Source organism: Miscanthus floridulus, unplaced genomic scaffold (genome assembly GCF_019320115.1).
Source record: "Miscanthus floridulus cultivar M001 unplaced genomic scaffold, ASM1932011v1 fs_7_1_2, whole genome shotgun sequence".
Taxonomy (NCBI): Eukaryota; Viridiplantae; Streptophyta; class Magnoliopsida; order Poales; family Poaceae; genus Miscanthus; species Miscanthus floridulus.
This window is the reverse complement of record NW_027097294.1, coordinates 18,798-40,000: the sequence shown is the minus strand read 5'-3', so window position 1 is coordinate 40,000 and position 21,203 is coordinate 18,798. Positions and strand designations below refer to the sequence as shown.

Below are 21,203 nucleotides of genomic sequence, written 5' to 3'. Positions count from 1 at the left end.
TGCTCGGGGGCTAGAGCCTGTCGGTAGCCCCATTCGATGTCCTTTCAGTTATAGAAAGGCTTGGGGGCTACCCTGAAACGACATACATTCTAACAGCTAAGCTAATCTTTATCTAGAACATCGATCGGCATTGTTCACATAAAGATTAAGGAGGCGATCATTTACTCTATTATGTCTCTACTCTTTATTTGAATAATTTCCTTATTTAAATAAAGAGTCAGGGGCTACCATACATATATACCTAACAAATTTCAATTTTCCCCGAACGCATGGAAGCTAGAACACCCAAACACACATTGTTGCTAGGAATAATTGTACAGACAGACCGCTCGAGTCTCAAGTACACCAGCCTTACGACTTATGTGAAAACGGCACACGGCGATGCAAGAGGGAAAATTACCGACAAAATGAAACTGCTTAAATAACAAAAAACAATAATGTGTTCAACATTACGAAAATTATCTCTGGGTAGTGTTAATGTTCCACAACATGGTGATTGATGCAAGATAAAAAGTCACTTCCATCGTCATCATCATCGTCATCAACGGAGAAACCGAGCCTCTCAACAAAGGCTACGACTGTGGGGCGGATTCCATCAAGTAACTACTGAGCATCTTCCGCCTGACTGCAATTGTAACCTTGTAGTATGAGGCTCGGGTCAAAATCAAGCCGATGGCTCTTGATGACTCCCACCACGTGCTCAACAGCAGTGACAGCTCCCTCGGTCAGCTTCTCCTCAACAGCAGCTGTTGATGCAAAAGTGGATCTGCAAACACAAAGGGCTAATACCCGAATCGATATCCAAAGCGTGCCAGTCGATTTGACCTGCTAATCGACAAGGATGAAGATACGAACACTTTGGTCCTGACAACAGCGATACGCCCGGAAGTCACGGCCAAGAGGTGTTCACGCGGAACTCGAGAATCGCCGAAGGTCGTATTGAAACGATGCAGCTCGCCGAATCAATGAGAACTCGTAAAAAGGGAAAAAATATGCAAATTGACGAAGTCGCCGAAAAGTAAGTAGATGCAAATAGGAGTAAAAATTGGTTTTGATATTGATTGATCTCTCTATTACATTGCCCCTCACTCCATATTTATACCCTGATCTAAAGAGACACAACCGAACACAACTAGGACACCAAGCCCATATCTAAGGAAACGCGTGACTTTTACATGAACCATACTCTAACAAATATAGAAAAGGAAATTAACTCCTATCTATTTCCCTGTCCACCTCAATTACGATGAAAATCTCGCCATCTTCCTTCCCATCGGCATATCCCCTGTTTCATCGGCAGTAGTCCTCAAGTCTTCCTTCATCGGCATACTCACTGCTGCATCGGCAGTAACCTTCAAGCCTTCCTTCATCGGCATACTCACTGCTGCATCGGCAGTAACCTTCAAGCCTTCCTTCATCGGCATCGACAATAACACTTCCAACCTCATCGGCAACGCCCGAGTCCAAATCAACCTTTCCATCGACCATCACCAGCTATCGGCAACCATCTTTACAAGCTGGCTTTCATCGGCTATCAAAGTATTCAATAACTTTCCCCTTGCCGATTAGCCCACTCCGACTATTTTGATACGTGCAAAAAACGGTGTCAACACATGCCCCCCAATTTCGGAGTATAAAACCATTAATGCTCTGAAATTTACTCCAGATAACGCTTGCCTTCGCCCGATTACCGTAACTCATTCTCCAAGCCAAAACTTGATTTGTTATCAAATCCAATCAAATCTAATCTTGATTCACGCACTTCAGTAAATATCGCACAACCGCCAACCACTCTTGCCTTGATTATGGTTAAGATACCGAAATAATAACCCATCGGCAAGATCTTAACATGATAATGCTGCCATTTTCAGAATTAAAATATCCTGTATCGATATCCCTTCCAAGTCATGATTACTTGTCATCAACTCATCTGTACAATCCCCTGATTATCGCGCGAATAGTTACCATATCCATCTGAACCGCCTTGACCTATGTGCGCGCGACATAGAGATAAGTCCAAAATACCCTTATTCCGGGCGGCTTATAAATAGATTTCTCCGGAACCCTCATTTTCTATCTTCAGCCTCCAATCCTTGGCATTCTCTCTCTCCGGCGGCGACTCCGACGACCAACTGCGCGACCTCAACCAACAAGAACCCTTCTCCGGCGCTAACCTCAAGTCTCCGGCTCGTACCTCCACCTTCCTCAAGACAATGGCCATCAACTTCGACGTCCCCGCGGTTCGCTCTACTTCCACTACCTTTTACTTTGATCTTTTTGCAAATTCATTCAGTTGGTGATTTTTCCTTTCTTCTGTTCTCTGGATTCTATAACCTTAGGAACTGCGCAACAAATTAGTTATCCCAACCGATCAGCCGCACGTCCAATGCCTTGGACCAATGGGCAACCCAGATCCAACCGATCTGATCAATGCAGAGGTTAACAGAATCCCCTTTAGAGCCCAAAATTTCTCTCTGAATTTGTGGAAAGACACATTCCGATCTTGGCCCAAAACCACCAAAGGGTGGAAAGATTGGTACTTGAGGGTTAATAGATCGATACAAGTATACTGGACAGAACGAAGGTTAGACCAATGCATCAGGCTATCTATTGCCGATATGCAGAAAAATGAATCAATGATAATTGCAGCTGCTTATTTCTGGTCAGACACGACCAACACTTTTATGTTTGGACATGGCCCAGCTACTCCTACCCTTGCCGATATCCACATGCTTACTGGCTTGGACATCTCAACTGCCGATGAAGGCTCCATCTATGGTAGAAAGTCTGAATATAGGGTGAATACCCGCAACATCGGCGGTTGGACAGGATATATTCAAGAATACTAGAAGACCGGGACACTTAACCAGAGGGAACATGCCACATTCCTGAATATGTGGTTAGAAAAATTTATCTTCTGTGGTCGATCAGTAGGACCAACCAACGCCTTCCTCCCTGCAGCTGAACTTTTGGCTAATGGCGTAAGGTTTCCTCTTGGCCGATACCTTCTGAGCTCCACTTATCATCTTCTTCATCAAGTGTCTCAGAAACTTTTGCTTGGCGAACCCATCGGCAACCTGGGAGGCCCGTGGTGGTTTATCAACATGTGGCTGAATGCCCATATGCACAAACGTTTGCAATGGGACTTTTTTGCTCAACAATTCCCACGAGAAATTGCTGAAGACTATGTGCTTGGGGATGATGAATCGGCAACACGCTCACCCCTCAATTTTGGTGAAGCCATAATTGTCCTTCCTAGAACAGAAGCCAACGAAGATCAAATCGGCAGATTCTTTCAAAGCTTCTACAATGGTCTTTCTCGTGATCATAGGGCCTGGGTGCCTTATATTGACGAAGAAAACAGATTCCCCCTCCTTTTCAACTTTGCCGATGACACTCTGAATCAAGATAATGAGCTCATGATGGCTATCATCACTCCCAGGGCAATTCCAGTAAACACATTCGGCAGCGGGAAAAACACCAACATTACGTATGAATTTTACAACCCATCGGCAGTATCCCGCCAATTGGCCTTTGGGCAACTGCCCATCAAACTCTGCTTTGCCGATGTGATCAAACCCAGGGAAACAATCACCTGCGGAACAGATTGGAATAAGGTAGTACAACTCTCCCCCGATGCCGATACTACAGATGTTGATATATCCACCTGGACACCAATATCTTTCATCACCGAGTCATATAAGCAATGGTGGCGAGAGTGGAAAGAACAACTGTTCGCAACTTCTGCTCACACATATCGGCATATGATCGACCCTGAATATGCCATTCCTGACGACGCGGTAAGTTTCCTCTAACTCCCTTCTGCTTTTCCCTTCATATATCAGTAACTGATTTTCTTGTAACAGGTTAACAACCCAGCACCATCGGTGAGCAAAAGTGGGAAACCCTTCAATCTCCGGCCTGTTTCCCCAACATCGCCGATCGGCTACAACGCTCCCACCTTAGCCGCTTTGACCCACCAGAAGATTCGTACCAAGACCATCACTTCCAAGTCCAAATTGGCTACATCCAGGGCTACTCCATCGGCTGCCGCTACAACCTTGGTCAAAGCATTTAAGGTAACAATCTTGTTTATTTTTACTTATGCCGATCACAAACTATATTAACCTTAATCATCAGGGGGTAAGAGCTGCTACTGGATCGTCATCGGCAATTCCACCGATATCAAGCACCACTTCTTTCGATGAACCTTCAGAGGTAGCTTCTTGACTTTACATTTTATCGGTTAAATATCATCTCTTACACTTGTTTTGCAGCAACAATTGGGTACATCGGCAAACGTACCAGATGTCCAAGCTTCACAACCAACAAGTGTCGATGCCCCCCAGCCAATCGTTGCCGATGCCCAAGCAAAGCGCAAAGCTTTAACAGATACTGAAGCACAGCCAAAACGACAAAGGTCTATGCCGATCCCTACATCTGCCCCAATGTCATTGGCCATCATACCTCAAGAGCCCACCACCGATGAAGTCACAGAGGATATCCCATCGGCAAGCTCAGCCGATCCCCCACATGACATACTCCAGGTTGCTTCCTCCAGTCAAGCACAGGAAATTGCCTTGAAACAGGTAAACCGATCAACCTAGCTGATTTACAATACTCATACTTACCCCTAACTGATCTCCTTTTCTCTCTCTCAGGAACAAGATTCCCCGAACAGCCTATTTTCCTTTGCCATCGACATTTCTGACGACGATGGAGAGGAGACAAGTTCTTCCCTTGCACTGGGAACAATATCGGCAGAGACAAAATCCAAGTTGGAAACCCTCCTGAACTTGCTACAACAAGGTACCGCCCAACTGGTAGATGACTCGGACCCCGCAAAGGCAATTTTCAAAACAATTCGTGGCCAGGTCCCTGCCGATGTTGAAGAAGTACTTTTCCCAGCAGCTCACTTAGAAAGCCGCCAACTGCAATATCAACGGGCTGCTCAGCGCATTGCCGATAGAGCAGCTCAGGCTCAACTCAAAGAAGAGATGCTACAACTGAAACAGATTGCCGATGAGAAGCACAAGGGCATCGGCAACTTGCAGACTTCGGGCGCTGAACTTAAGCAGAAAATCTTGGATTTATCAGCAAGGAAGATGGCTCTATTGGCTGAATTGAAAGAAGTCGAGGCAGCCTTAACTCATGCCCAACAAGAAGAAAGCCAGCTACCCGATGCCATCAAGGCCCTTCAGCAAGAAAGAGACATCCAGGCTCGCAAAGCCTTGGCCATGAAGAAAAAACTCAAGCCTGTGGAGGGTGCTGCCGATGACGATATCAAAGAAATGGAGGAAGCCGATCAGATTCGCCTGCGTGCGATATTAGCTATCCAATCCTTGTTGAACTTGTAATCTTATTTATTGTATCGGCACTTTATGAGACATTGACATCCTTGCATAATTCTAGCCGATAGTACTGTTATCGGCACTTACACTTTTATGCATCTACCCAGATACTAGGGTAATATTTCTTTAAATATTTTCCATTTAACGCTCTGGGAAACACAACCCCTTCGAGGGTTTCTAAAATATATGCATTACCAGGAACAGACTGATTTATCCGATATGGACCTTCCCAATTAGGAGACCACTTTCCAAACTTTGAACTTTTAGTCCCAATCGGCAAAATCAATTTCCAGACCAGATCTCCATCGGCAAACTCCTTTACTTTCACCTTCTTGTCATACCATCTGGCTACTCTTTTCTTATTTTCTTCGATACTAGTTAAAGCCCTTAACCGATGACCCGCCACATCTTCCAACTCATCCTTCATAAGAGTATTATAATCATCGGCTGTCAGCTGATTTTGAGAACGTATTCGTCTAGAGCCAACTTTAATTTCCCAAGGCAATACTGCATCGTGTCCATATACTAACTGATAAGGTGTTACTTTGGTTGCACCATGACATGACATCCGGTATGACCACAAAGCTTCATTTAATACTGTATGCCACCTCCTAGGATTTTCTTCAATTTTGCGCTTAATGAGTTTGATGATCCCTTTGTTAGAAGCCTCAGCTTGACCATTAGCTTGAGCATAATATGGAGAAGAATTTAAAATTTTAATTCCCATACCTACAGCAAACTCATCAAATTCTCCTGATGTAAACATAGTACCCTGATCGGTAGTGATAGTCTGAGGAATACCAAATCGGTAAACAATATGCTCTTTCACAAAATCAATCATATTGACCGATGTCACCTTTTTTAAAGGAATTGCCTCAACCCACTTTGTGAAATAATCGGTAGCAACCAGAATAAATTTATGTCCTTTACTCGATGGCGGATAAATCTGACCAATGAGATCAATAGCCCATCCCCGGAACGGCCACGGTTTGATTATAGGGTTCATAGCCGATGCAGGCGCTCTTTGAATATTACCAAACTTTTGACACCCCTGGCATCCTTTAAAATATTTAAAACAATCTTCAAGAATAGTCGGCCAATAGTACCCATTCCTTCTGATCATCCATTTCATCTTGAAAGCCGATTGATGCGCCCCACATACTCCTTCATGAATTTCACCCATCAAGCTTTTCGATTCATCATTGCTAACACATCTAAGTAAAACTCCATCTATAGTTCGATAATATAATTCATCATCGAGGAGCACATACTTGGTAGCTTGGAACCTTATACGTCTCTCAACCTTTCTATATGGATCCTTTAAATAATCGACAATCTCTTTCCTCCAGTCATCGGTATCAACTGCCGATGCTAGCACTTCCTGAATAGGCTGATACCCTGAAGCATGCTGAGCTAGTCGATTAGCTTCCTCATTATGCAATCGAGAGATATGTTCAAGACGAAAACCTCTAAATCCTTTCAACAATTGCAAACACCTTTCATAATACGAAATCAAAGCTTCACTTCGGCATTCATAAATTCCAGCCAATTGATTTATAACTAGCATAGAATCACCAAAGATTTCAACAACATCGGCACGTATCTCCTTCAGCAATTCTAACCCTTTTATCAAGGCTTGGTATTCAGCTTGATTGTTTGTTGCTGTAGCAACAATCGGCAATGAAAACTCATACTTCCTTCCTTGAGGTGAAATTAACACAATGCCGATACCTGCTCCTTCACCACATGTGGACCCATCGAAGAAAAGTGTCCAGGGAGCAACCTCCAGAGAGTCCACTGTATTACAATGCTGAGTGACAAAATCAGCCATCACTTGCCCTTTAACTGCCTTAGTTGATTTGTAACGTAACTCAAATTCTGATAATGCTAAAATCCATTTGCCGATTCTACCACTTAATATCGGCATCGACAGCATATACTTGACTACATCGTCTTTGCATATGACCGTACATTCGGCAGATAACAAATAATGCCTTAATTTGACACAAGAAAAGTATAAACACAGACCCAATTTTTCGATGGCCAAATACCTCGTCTCAGCATCCACTAATCTTCTGCTCAAATAATAAATAACACGTTCTTTCCCTTCAAATTCTTGAGTAAGAGCTGAACCGATAACTGTATCATCAGTTGACAAATATAACCTGAAAGGCTTCCCATGTTGAGGTGGAACTAGCACTGGAGGATTTGATAAATATTTCTTAATTTCATCAAGGGCCAATTGCTGTTCAACTCCCCATACAAATTCCTGATCAGCTTTCAATTTAAGTAGTGGGCTGAAAGCCTTGATCTTACCCGACAGATTAGATATGAATCTTCTAATGAAATTAATCTTACCGATCAAAGATTGCAATTCAGTCTTATTGGCAGGAGCAATCACCTTGTTAATTGCATCAATAGACTTCCTACTGATTTCAATGCCCCGCTGATGCACTATAAAACCCAAGAATTGTCCTGCCGATACACCAAATGCACATTTATTAGGATTCATCTTCAATCCATGCTTCCTTGTGCACTCCAGTATCTTTCGCAGATCGGCTAAATGTGCTGTGATATCTCCAGACTTAATCACTACATCATCAATGTATATCTCCACTAATGTGCCGATGTATTCATGAAAAATAAAGTTCATAGCTCTTTGATAAGTAGCACCGGCATTTTTCAAACCAAACGTCATGACTATCCACTCAAACAACCCCACATGACCTGGACATCTGAAAGCAGTCTTGGGAATATCTTCCTCAGCCATGAATATTTGATTGTAACCTGCATTACCATCCATGAAGCTGATAATTTGATGTCCAGCCGCAGCATCAATCAACAAATCAGCAATCGGCATTGGATAGCCATCCATCGGTGTGGCTTTGTTGAGATTCCTGAAATCAATACAGACACGAAGTTTTCCATTTTTCTTATAAACAGGAACCACATTAGAGATCCACTCTGCGTATCGACATTGCCGAATAAACTTTGCTTCAATTAATTTAGTTATTTCGGCCTTAATGTCAGGAAGTACATTAGGGTTGCATCGGCGCACTGGCTGCTGATGTGGCCGAAATCCAGATTTGATAGGTAACCGATGTTCAACTATCGATCGGTCTAATCCGGGCATCTCAGTATAATCCCAAGCAAAACAATCTTTATATTCTTTTAACAAATCTGTTATTCGCTGCTTACACTTGGAATCTAACTTAGCACTAATAAAAGTAGGTCTTGACCTATCACCATCACCAATATCTACTTCTACTAAATCATCTGCCGATGTGAACCCTTGACCTAATTTTCCATCATCGGCAAACCTATCCATTAAAACTCCTCTTCAGAACCGACTGCTTGGATCGGTGGAATTTCATAATCAGCAACTCTAAGGAACTCCTTTTCCCAAGCTTCTCCTGATATGCATTTAGTTCGCTCATAAGTATCTGATTCTGCCGATGCAATGATATAAGAAGAATCACCAGGGACGACCTCAATCTTATCGCCAATCCACTGTACGAGGCATTGATGCATTGTAGAAGGAACACAACAATTAGCATGAATCCAATCCCTCCCTAGAAGCAGATTATATGCACCCTTGCCATTGATAACAAAGAACGTCGTTGGCAAGGTTTTGCTGCCGATGGTCAATTCAACGCACACTACCCCTTTAGCCGGTGACACATTGCCTTCAAAATCTTTCAACATCATATCGGTTTTGGTCAAGTCTTGATCTCCCTTACCAAGTTTCCGATACATCACGTAAGGCATAATATTAATCGTAGCCCCTCCATCAATAAGTACCTTAGACACAGGCTGCCCATCAACTCTGCCTTTCACAAATAAAGCCTTAAGATGCTGTCTCTCGTCATCGGTAGGTTTCTCAAAAACAGCCATCATTGGATCTAGTGTTAACTGAGCTACTTGATCAGAGAGAACAACTTCTTCCTCATTATCAGATAGTGCCAAAAACTCCATCGGCAACATGAATACCATATTAACATCTGCCGATGGACCCTTATTTTTGTGTTTTACCTGCCACTGCTGATGACCGGGCCTTTCTTTGGAGGAATTTTCCTCTTGGTATAAATCCTCCTGACGCTCGCGTTGCATCCTCCTTCTCTGCGTCTTTGTCAGACCCTCTGGGCACCATCGAGGAAACTTGGTTTTCCAAACCGGCTGATAACAAGTCCTAGTTGGTTCTACACGACGTATATTAGGGTCCCTGTAGAATATTTCCTCATCGGGAACTCTTGCGTTTGCCATCTCCTCAAGCTCCTCTTGATTCCTTGGAAAATATCCAGCGCGTTTACCAAGCCTCTCATGTACACTAAGTCTGCCCCCCAGCCGATCATGCACTGATGCTCTGCCTCTGATCGGCTCATTGATAGACACACCCTGATTACCAAGTTGAAACCTCCTTTCTGAGCGATTGACTCCGTAATAACCATTACACTCAGGGCAATTTTCAACAGTTGGCAATTTAATACCTTCTTCCCAGCAATGGATGAAAAACGGACATCTCCAATGATCTTTATGTCGATTCCATTCTTCCTGACGTCTCACTTCTTGCTGTTGTCGATATCGGTCATTACGTTGACGCCAACCCTCCTGCTGCCTTCGATGAGTAATCACAATGCCAGGTCGAGGAGGATTTTTGGAACTACTGCTTTCTCCTAGCAAACCCTTACTTTTTGCATCATCGGTAGTTATCCGATGTTGGGGGTCCACTGACGCGTTTTTCTCAGCAGCCTCTGACGTCAATATCTTGGTCTTTCCTTTGGCATCCAACATATTTGCTGGAAAAGGGTGTTGATCAATTTTCATCGGCTTCTGGGCCTTGGAAGTACCAAACTTAATTCTCCCAGATTCAATAGCCGATTGTAACTGTTGCCTGAATACCTTGCACTCATTTGTACTGTGTGAAGTTGCATTGTGCCATTTGCAGTCCAAGATCTTCTTCAACTCTTCTGCCGATGGGATCACATGATTAGGCGACAGCTTAATTTGGCCCTCTTGAAGCAGAAGATCAAATATTTTATCGGCCTTGGTGATATCAAAGGTAAACTTTTCTGGCTCTTTTTGACCAAAGGGACATGATATCGGCTTTTTATTCTTAACCCACTCAGCTAAGCCGATAACTGGTTCTTCATCAGAGTCAGAATCTCCTACTTCTTCAACAAATGATACCTTTTTACTCCAATTCTTTTTAGGTTCAAAAACCCTAGTATCTTGATCCGAGATCCTTTGCACAAGATGACTGAGGCTTTCAAACTCCTGAGAAACATATCTGTCTTTAAGATGTGGCAATAACCCTTGGAAAGCCAGATCGGCGAGCTGCCGATCATCCAGCACCAGGCTGTAGCACTTATTTTTTACATCTCGTAGCCTTTGCACAAAGCTTTCTACCGATTCATCATTACGCTGTCTCAATTTTACTAAATCGGTAAGCTTCTTTTCATGGATTCCGGCAAAGAAATACTTATGAAATTGTTTTTCTAGATCAACCCAAGTAATAATAGAATTTGGTGGTAATGAAATGAACCATGTAAATGCTGATCCAGACAAAGATGATGAAAATAATCGAACTCTTAATTCATCTCTGTTAGCTGCCTCTCCACATTGAATAATGAAGCGATTGACATGTTCCATTGTTGATGTATCATCTTGCCCAGAGAATTTAGTGAAATCCGGTACCTTGTACCGATTTGGGAGAGGAATTAAATCATATGCAGGAGGGTATGGAGTCCGATAAGAATAAGTATTGACCTTGGGCTTTATCCCAAACTGATCCTTCATAATTTCTGCTATCTTATCGGCCCAAAAAGCATCAGCCTCCTGCTGACGAACTGGCTGAATTTCTACCGGAGGTGCCTGTTGACATCCCTCCACATATCTTTGTGGCCCACGATCTCCAGCAATCGGCATATTTGCCGTTACTTGTGGTCCATTAGCCTGTTGGAAAGGATTCATCGGCTGGGCTGCCGATGCTTGATTCTGGAAACCAGCTTGCATATGACCTTGTTGAATCCCTGCAACCTGCTGATTTCGCTGAACTGTATGTTGAACAGGTAACTGTCCTGACCAATCATTATTGGAACTCATCGGTACAAAACTTACCGATGGCTGGTAATTTGCTGATATTGTTGGATAATTATAACCGGTTTGAGGCATGAACTGAACCCCAGTTTGACTCATAGCAGGGGCTTTCTGCTGCATCGGCAGTAAGCTCGCCGATGGACTTGAATTGAATGTTTGAACCATAGGCATCTGGAAACCTCCTGGAGTTGGTTGCACAGAAGTAGCTGCGGCATATTGAGGCACTTGAGCCATCGGCGAAACGGCCGATGGTATAGGCGCTCTTCCTACTGCATCAAACCCTTGAGGTAATCTAGGATTGAAAGCAGATGACTCCGGAGGCATGCCATATCCCCACCAATTAGTAGGAATCTGGCTATTCTGAGACACAGGGCCTGACATAGCTGATGCCGATAGATCTGTATTAAGCTGAACTCGCCCTCCTGGTAGTACCTGATCTGATCGTATCGGTGTAGATTGAATATTAGGTGAGTCTGCCAATACTGGAGGGGAAGTAACTTCTGTACCCACAACGGCCGAGGGAGCCGATGGAGTTTTGACAGATGCCGGCTCTGGTTGATGATAGGCAGGCCCAACGTAATGTGGTGCCGCTTGTCCTTCTTTGAGAGTTCGAACCACAGCATTATGAACAGTATTGGACAGCACATTGGAATGATTAATCAAAGCATGATTTACTGCAGAATTAACCATCTCTTGAAGTTTACCAGGATTGGAGTCAAAGGTAACCTGCCGAGGCAACGGCAAATCTTGCTTCTGGATGACTTGTCCACTCTTGTTCAAGCTAAACGATCTCAGACAAAGCTGCTTGTATTCTTCTACAGCCTTTTCCATAGCCTGCCTCTGTTCTTCCTTGAGATCTTCTTCTGATACTGCGATAATGTTCCCTGAATCGATCTCGGGATTGAACATATTGATTGATTGGTCCCACCGAGCGTGCCAAAAGATGTGTTGATGCAAAAGTGGATCTGCAAACACAAAGGGCTAATACCCGAATCGATATCCAAAGCGTGCCAGTCGATTTGACCTGCTAATCGACAAGGATGAAGATACGAACACTTTGGTCCTGACAACAGCGATACGCCCGGAAGTCACGGCCAAGAGGTGTTCACGCGGAACTCGAGAATCGCCGAAGGTCGTATTGAAACGATGCAGCTCGCCGAATCAATGAGAACTCGTAAAAAGGGAAAAAATATGCAAATTGACGAAGTCGCCGAAAAGTAAGTAGATGCAAATAGGAGTAAAAATTGGTTTTGATATTGATTGATCTCTCTATTACATTGCCCCTCACTCCATATTTATACCCTGATCTAAAGAGACACAACCGAACACAACTAGGACACCAAGCCCATATCTAAGGAAACACGTGACTTTTACATGAACCATACTCTAACAAATATAGAAAAGGAAATTAACTCCTATCTATTTCCCTGTCCGCCTCAATTACGATGAAAATCTCGCCATCTTCCTTCCCATCGGCATATCCCCTGTTTCATCGGCAGTAGTCCTCAAGTCTTCCTTCATCGGCATACTCACTGCTGCATCGGCAGTAACCTTCAAGCCTTCCTTCATCGGCATACTCACTGCTGCATCGGCAGTAACCTTCAAGCCTTCCTTCATCGGCATCGACAATAACACTTCCAACCTCATCGGCAACGCCCGAGTCCAAATCAACCTTTCCATCGACCATCACCAGCTATCGGCAACCATCTTTACAAGCTGGCTTTCATCGGCTATCAAAGTATTCAATAACTTTCCCCTTGCCGATTAGCCCACTCCGACTATTTTGATACGTGCAAAAAACGGTGTCAACAGCAGCTCGACGCTCCTCGGCAGCCTCAAGCTTCTTTTTGTAACTCCTCAGCTTGATGTTTCAAAGTCGTCTTCTCCCTCTCCAGGATATCGACATGTTTGCGTAGGCATGAGAAAAGCAACAAGGAGTTAGGGCCCAAAAAGCAGCGGGCGTATTTCAAAATTACATCAAAGCTTACCTTCATTACTCTCTAGAAGATCATACACCTCCTGCTGTAGCTTAACATTGTCTGAGTCAGACTGCTCGACTCTTCTAAGATCTCCTTCCCAAAGATCACAGAAACCTTGCATCTCTTGGACAAGGGCACGCAGTCGAGAGGGGTTTCTCTCTACAAGTATAGTCTCGTCCCCTTGGACCTGGACAGTGGTCGTTAGAGCCATGTTCAAAACCTCCGAGGTCGGGGTAGCACCAGGCTCTTCAGCTGCAGTCTTTCTCGAGCCTTCGAAAGTTTTGGCGTTCCTGCAAAATAGCAATTGAACGTAAAGAGGGGGGAAACTCGGGGAAAACATGGACAAAGTCGCCAGCCAATAACTCACGGGTCAAGCGGGATCAAGCACTTTAGCTTCTTTGATCGCTGAGTCGTCGGTTTGGGCGCTGGTGGGGTTATAGCTTTCTCCTGAGTACAAACCTCCCGAACACGTTCAAGGCTATCCAGATGGCTAAAAACCCCGATCAAGCGATCAAAAACATCTCTAAGTGGTACCTGATCACTGGAGCGAGGTAGTACGTCTTGTTTTGCCTCCTGTTGCGTCCCCGATCGATCTTCACCAGTACCAGTAACTGAAGGAGGGCTTTTGGACTTACCTCGACTCCTTTTAGGGGGAGAAAGCTGAAGTTCTTCCGCACTCCCATGTGATTGGGTCTTCCTCTTCTCAACCACCCGAGCAGGCTCGGGGGCTGGCACCTCCTTGGGTGCAGTCTCGTCACCAGATGCTCCTCCGATTACCTCCTTCTGTTGCGTCCCCAAGCCAGGCTTGGGGGTTGGTGTAACAGCACGGGATGTAGGAATCCAAGTAGACCCACCTTCCGAGGTTGCCCCAGCTGTCGATTGCTCAGGACCATCGTCATCGTCACTGCCAATGTCCATCCCTCCGGCGATAGGGCCCAAGGGGACGACATCCTGGTATGCCATGGTGAGTAAAACATCAAGATTGTTAAAGAAGCAAGTCAATAAAGATCTCGTTTGATTCAAAGTCAAGCTAGAGTGACATCTCACTAGAAAATATTCCCGTAGATGCAGGATGACTACGCGCCCCCTAACCCCAAAAAACAAAAACAAAAACAAAAAACTGAAGTACAAAGTCATCACAGGGGGACAAGAGCGTGGGCATTGTCTCATTTAGCAGTTGGATCATGTACGTCATTGTCTCATCCCACTTTTTGGTGTCCTACGCCAAACAAAAAATGGGTCAATCTAGAACCAAACAGAAAAACGGGTTCATAACTTTTCTCTCAACCAAACACTATGCACATTTTGTTTTTTTGTGTCGTTTGAAGGAACGATAATTTTCTAATCGTGCAACAGGATTAATAGATGGACCACAGGTATAAAATTTCATCGAGGATTTACCCTGTTGTTGTGACCCCTTTTATTCTGTAGTAATAAACTAGATAGATTATGTATGGCTTTAACATAGCAATTTTTAAATAAAATAAAAAAGAATGATATTTACGTGGGCATTGTCTCATCTAGCAGTTGGATCTTGAACGTCATTGTCTCATCCCAATTTTTTTTTTGGTGTCCTACGCCAAACAGAAAACGGGTCAATCTAGAACCAAACATAAAACGGGTTCATAACTTTTCTCTCAACCAAACGCTATGCACATTTTTGTTTTTTTTTTTGTGTCGTTTGAAGGAAAGATAATTTTCTAATCGCGCAACAGGATTAATTGATGGACCACAGGTATAAAATTTCGTCAAGGCTTTGTGACCCCTTTTATTCTGTAGTAATAAACTAGATAGATTGTGCATGGCTTTAACATAGCAACTTTTAAATAAAATAAAAAAGAATGATATTTAAAAATATCAAAAAAAGATGACAGCTGTGGGATTTGAACCCACGCCCTTTCAGACCAGAGCCTAAATCTGGCGCCTTAGACCACTCGGCCAAACTGTCAAGTTATAGTAGAAGTTGGAATAATATATTATATCAAGATAACACACCAAGCGGGCTACAGGGGTACAATAACCTTGGCGAGATTGATTCAACTTGTCACAAACCGAACGTACATACAAGCATGAATCTACTGCTGTTGTGGGCAACATATTTGCCACAAAACAAAGGAAAACATATTGTCATATCAACCTAATCAAAAGGGTCAATCCGTGGATCATGCTCACTTGCCATCGCCATTCCTGTACACAAGCACGTCGGGCACATCACCTGGGAAACATGGAGATGCAACAATAAAGGAAGTTTATTTATACTTTATAGAGGCAAACATGTTACTGGTGGAAGATGATATGGAATGCCCTTTCTAATCTGCAACAAGGAATTCCCATATGCATTCCCACAAAAACTCTATGCAACACTTTTTAGTTTGAACAAGACTCAGACAATCTCTGTGCAGCATTGAATTTAAGCATTAATTACTTGTTTGATCTGCGGTATCACCTCGTCATTTAACCTAAAGGCAGTACCTCAAGTATGATAAACTTTTCTATTGTTCAAATCTTCTAGAATGCATCAAACTGGCTATTGTGAAACATAACGGCAATATATAGAATACCTTTCCAGCTCCAGAACAATTCTGACACCTTCCTTTCATTGACCACATATTATGCCCCAATAATGAAAAGTGCTTTGTGTTCAATAACATCCCACTAGCAGAACAGCGAGCACATGGCAAGTATCCTATATTGCAGAAGCAAGATCAGTCAAGAGAGTAAATGTAAGGCTCAAGCTAGTTAGTGTTAGTATAGCATTTTTTTTATTTGGAAGGTAGTTGAAAAGTATTTTGTTTGTACCAGTCCCATGGCAATATGTGCATCTTTTCTTCTCTTGCTGCCTGACATTTCTCACTTCAACCAACATTAAAGCTGAGATAACACCAACTGCTCCACCTGAAAATGATGCCACTATGGGATCTACCTGACTGAACAGCAGCCAACAAAAATGTATCAAACACTTCTCTAAGTACTGCTACATAATTCACTATAAGAGACAGGTTCTTCAAAGCACCTCAATTGAAGAGGTAAGTGCAAGGTCCTTATAAAATCTTCATAAGATGTGCCACCCAGCCCTAATTTCAGTTCAAGCTGCATCGAAAGGCATCTCCTTTAGGAAAACTTACTATATGACCTAATAGTGAGAAGAGGTTCTGGTAAAAATAATAGGGAGTTCAACCATAAAGCGACACATGTACTTACTACTGGGGCTACCAAGCCTCCGAAAATGATTATCCCAGATATGACAGAAAATGATGTCATATAGAGTTGCTTCATAGTCTTTGGTGACTGTTTTGGGGAAAGGAAAAAGACAAGTTAATAGAAGTTAGAACAACTCCAGATGCCAATGTGATCATTTCTCAAAAAAACAGATGAGTGCTGTTGGTCACCGCATCAGGCATAAATGGAATAGTTGATGGAATCTCAGGCATTTCATTTTCTTCAGTGTTGGCATCTTTGCTTTCAGAAGTTCGGATACGCTGCTGCACTCGCAATCGTCTAACCTGATTAATTTTTCCATACAGAGAACTTCACAATGTTGTCTTAGCAAAGCTACAAATGGATAGCTACTTAGCTAGAATTGGACAAATGAAATGAAACACATAGTCTGCAAAACCGAAAACCTCTTCCATCAGAAGGAAAATTTTGTTACGTCGGCTCTTGATGTTGTCTTCAATCTCTTGCGATTGCATTTGAACAAAGTCCTCGATTGTCTCTGGACCTTCAATTATACAAAAGCTGCAGAAAAGAAACATGATTGATCCTGTAAGGCTGAGCCAGAACGGATTATCATACTTATTGTTCAACTAAGTTTCCATAGAAAGATATTGATGCTTACTTAATCTACTAGTACTTTTTTTTTGAACTTTAATCTACTAGTACTTACCATTTAGGACTATTAACTTTTGCTTTTTATTACCCCTCCACTACAAGGTTAATAATGCACTTCAGATCTATCAATTTGATCTGGCATATAAATATCTCTTTTATGATATACTCTATTTCAAATATCTCATATGAATATATCTCGGTGAATCTTTGATGTGATTCTTCCCTCTAAGGTCAGAACTTAGCGTTAATATAAACTCTACTTTTAGAACTAGAGCAGGAGGCTCGGAACTGAAATATCTTGGGAAGATGTCCCCAGCAGATGTCAGTACTCATTAGAATTGGATATGCTGTAAGCTAACTGGGACTATATCTTCCCAAGCAGCTTCGGCAAAAAGTCTCAAACTTGACGAGTGGATGCTAATGCCCGCCGCCGCCAAGCAAGAACTCATCATACTAGCTTGTAGTACTAGCTACTAGCTCAACAGCAACCCCGTCCCTCGAACCATTTCGTAGCTGAAAAGGGAAAATTTCAACAGTGAATTAAGGTAAAGCAACCTGGAGAGGCCGCCGTCCCCGGACGCCGCCCTGGACTCGCCAGCTGGGGAGCACCGCCGCAGCACCAGCTGCGGCCGGCGGCCGCAGCCGGCTTCTCCCCCTCCCGTCGTCGTCCCCCGCGCCGCGTAATAATGCAGGCCTCGGCACGGCGAAGGCGGGCGCAAAGGACCGGCCGCGCGGAGCATGCGCGGTGCCCCCGTTGGCGGTGCCGCCGGCGGCGCCGCGAGGCAGGACATGGCCGGCCAACCCAGCGCCGCGTCGTGGCTGTTGCCTGTTGGGGGCGTATGGAAGCGTCCGCTGGCGCCTGGCTGTGACGGATTTGGATAGGCGACGACGGAGAAGCGGGTCGGGTACACCGTACACTACACGGGCGGCGTTACGCCGTTACCCCATTACCGCGGGTAGATGACAAATGTGGAAAGGCGAAGCATCTCGCGACAACGGACAGCAGCATCGAGATTTCCTTCGTTGACGCGCTGCAGGCTGCGGGTGGCAGATTCAAAGTTTGCCACAAGTTCTTGTATAACCTCATAACATGACCACAGCGGTTGCATCTTCCCATGAACAATTTCACGTCGTTCTTGTGTCTCTATCAATAGATATGGATGAGCCTTGGTCTTCCGGATTGCCTTAATTAACTATTAGCAATAATAATTGCCCCAACAACAGAAAGCACCATGTGAAACACACGGCTGCAACCCTGCAAAGTACATGATGCTTTTACAACAACTCAGTTTGTTCAACCAACAGTGATAAATAAGGTGCCCTGGCACTCTCCGTCCACCAGCTCGCCAGAATCAATGGAAAACTCATTCAGGTAGGACTCTCACCCCTTCGATGATGTCTTAAAAAAAATAGGCACATTGAGTATGACTAGGATATATAGGAAAAGACATGAGGAACAAAATGACCATTTGGCTTCCCAACCGTAGCTATGGTGGTGACTCTAATTATATATGATGCAACTCTAGCAACAAGAATTTCCTCAATCACATGGTTGATCACTACCTTCACTATGTTTTACGTCTTGCATGGACTTAGCAATTAGTAGACTCCGAAGAATGTTTGTTTACTTGGCGCCATTGATTCATGTATAGGACCCCACTTACAGACTTACTAGTCTTGTTGATCCATGTACGAATTGGATTACTATCTGTAAGCTGCAACAAGGGTCCAATAAAGTGACAAAGGGGCTGTAGAACCCACACAATATCTAGAGGAAATTATGATACCAACTGTTAGCAGTAGTGTAGCTAGGGCTTGAAGAGAAGCACTGAGGATCAGAGAAGTAGCCAGTGAAGCGTAGAAATCTAGAGGGAGAAGAACCATAGAGGGGAAGCAGGATTCCAAAGGAAGGAGGAGATCCGTTTTGATTTCATAATAATCACGGATATCCCCTTCGGCTTGTAGTTCAAGCTCTTTGTATCATTGGCTTGGCCTTGATCTTCCTCTATTCGACAACTCGGGTCCAATTGCTAGCATATCCTTACACACGTCCCTAACAGCTTCCTACGGACAACAAAAGCCACTATGGAGCAACCCTATCTTAATTTAATAGTACAAAGATTCCTTGCACAAATATTCCCATGAATGCCACCATGTTTAAGAGATGGATGGAGAGGCTGAACAAGAAGGGTTGTTTGGTTTATTACCTGGCCACACAACAACATTTTTTTACCGAATAGAATGGCGGTGTCCCATGGTTTTGTAACAATAGCAAATTGTTTGCTACATATAAAAGTGTGACAAGATTGATGTTGAAAATAATGTTGTCTATGATGACAAGTGGGATACGATATGTAGAGATTATTGTCCAAAAAACGAGACGAGATTTGAGCTCGGATGATGCTCCTAATTGATATTTTCCTCCCTCTATCTATGAATCGTAATAATCAAGTAGAAATTCTTTACTACAAGTAAGAATGGGTTATTTTTTCCTTAGAGCTTATTTGATTACACTTGTATCTATCTCAATCCACGTGTGTTAGAGTGAATTATTGTAGTAGAAATTAGTTATTTTGTCACCCCCAATACATATGTATTGAGATGGATACGAGTGCGAGGGAGCATCCTTGCTGACTTGTCTGCCTCTCATTGATAAATGGAAACCAAGTGAAGTTAACTTTTTTTACGAGGACATTATATTGGTTAACTGTAACCAAATCAAAGCATTTATCAGCACACGTAGGTTTCTCGTGATGGAACCTTTATGTGCGGGTTCAAATCCTCGGTGCTCGTATTTTTCTACGAAAGCATCTAGGCCCCTAGTTGGGTTTCAGTGATTAATGACAATACGAGATTACTATGACTAACGTGTGTTTTGCAGAGATGATTTAAGTTAGGTCATGGTAATGGCAATTGATTGGGCAATCATGGTTGTCATGCCCCTACGATGGAAATCGTTTCGGTTTTCAAAGGATAGACGACAAGGTTAAGGATAGACTAGTTCTAAGTGTCGTTTGGTATTGAAGAGACACTTAGAGTAGTTTAGGACTTTATTTTTCCTTTGGCCATACTATTAAGGGACGTATGGACTAGTAGCTTGACCTAGGTGAGTCTAGTGAGTTAGATGTGGTGCACACTTGTCAAATCTAGCACTAGGTAGCTCCGGAGTAGCCCTAAGATCAATTGGAGCAAACTTCATTCACATATGATTTCGAGTTGGAAGTGAATGAAGGATCAAATGACTGACCGGACGCTGGTCTGGTTGTGACCGGACGTTGAAGGGTGAGTCCGGTCAGTTTATTTGATCAACTGGAGCCGTCTGGTTGCGATCGGACGCTGAGTGAAAAGTGATCGGATGTTGGGTGCTAGAGTCCGATCAACTCCAGAGAGGTTCCAAAGAGGGAGATTGATGAGGACATCGCCACGCTGGACACACCGACGTCATGGTCTTCCCCAAGTTGCAATTCGTTCCCAACTCAGCTGCCACGTCGCCCTCGGATTCAGCAGACACGTCATCACTATTTCGGTCATAACTTTCTCATACGACATCGAAACGGGCCGTTCTTGGATGCGTTGAAAAGGGGACGACGACGCCGTCGTTTTGGATCTGGTCCCAGCTCCAGAAGGTCCATGGATCATTCTATGTGACCACGACAAGGTGCTGCGTCACCTATTTGGGCCAACTTGGCCATGTATCGTGTCGGGCCTTAAGCCCAAGTTGTGGGCGCCCAACCCCTGGCCGTCCCCAACCCTAGGTCGAGTCTTAGACTATAAACACAGCCGCCGCCACTGCTACACAATTGGGTTTTGTTTAGAGTTTAGTTTTCCATCGAGAAACTGAATCGTTCATTGTAACTGTGGTGACAAATCCTTTTACAGTGATCCAGGGCCCCCGTTCTTGATCTCCTCCACTGTGTCGATTAGTCCTTTGGAACCGAGTTCTTGA

General features: G+C 43.6%; 1 protein-coding gene and 1 non-coding gene across 2 annotated transcripts; both read right to left on the bottom strand.

The window, feature by feature from the left end:
- Nucleotides 1–15,294: 15,294 nt before the first annotated feature.
- On the bottom strand, nucleotides 15,295–15,374 carry TRNAL-UAG (transfer RNA leucine (anticodon UAG)). The gene has a single exon. It is a non-coding gene; the product is annotated as a tRNA-Leu (tRNA).
- Nucleotides 15,375–15,377: 3 nt separating this feature from the next.
- On the bottom strand, nucleotides 15,378–18,224 carry LOC136533188 (protein ORANGE-LIKE, chloroplastic-like). The gene is made up of 8 exons (XM_066525759.1): nucleotides 17,813–18,224; nucleotides 17,050–17,164; nucleotides 16,816–16,929; nucleotides 16,628–16,714; nucleotides 16,440–16,516; nucleotides 16,226–16,353; nucleotides 15,988–16,112; nucleotides 15,378–15,641 (listed from the first exon to the last, which is right to left on the bottom strand). The coding sequence occupies exons 1-8, from the start codon at nucleotides 18,046–18,048 to the stop codon at nucleotides 15,564–15,566; spliced, it is 960 nt and encodes a 319-aa protein (XP_066381856.1). The 5' UTR covers nucleotides 18,049–18,224; the 3' UTR covers nucleotides 15,378–15,563.
- Nucleotides 18,225–21,203: the final 2,979 nt, after the last annotated feature.

What these genes read in the sequence shown, in the direction of transcription:
- LOC136533188 (XM_066525759.1), bottom strand. Translation starts at nt 18,048, where the DNA reads ATGTCCTGCCTCGCGGCGCCGCCGGCGGCACCGCCAACGGGGGCACCG. An exon ending in TTTTCCTTCTGATGGAAGAG is followed by an intron (nt 16,930 to 17,049) that starts GTTTTCGGTTTT and finishes AAAATTAATCAG; the next exon opens with GTTAGACGATTGCGAGTGCA. An exon ending in GAGGCTTGGTAGCCCCAGTA is followed by an intron (nt 16,517 to 16,627) that starts GTAAGTACATGT and finishes CTTTCGATGCAG; the next exon opens with CTTGAACTGAAATTAGGGCT.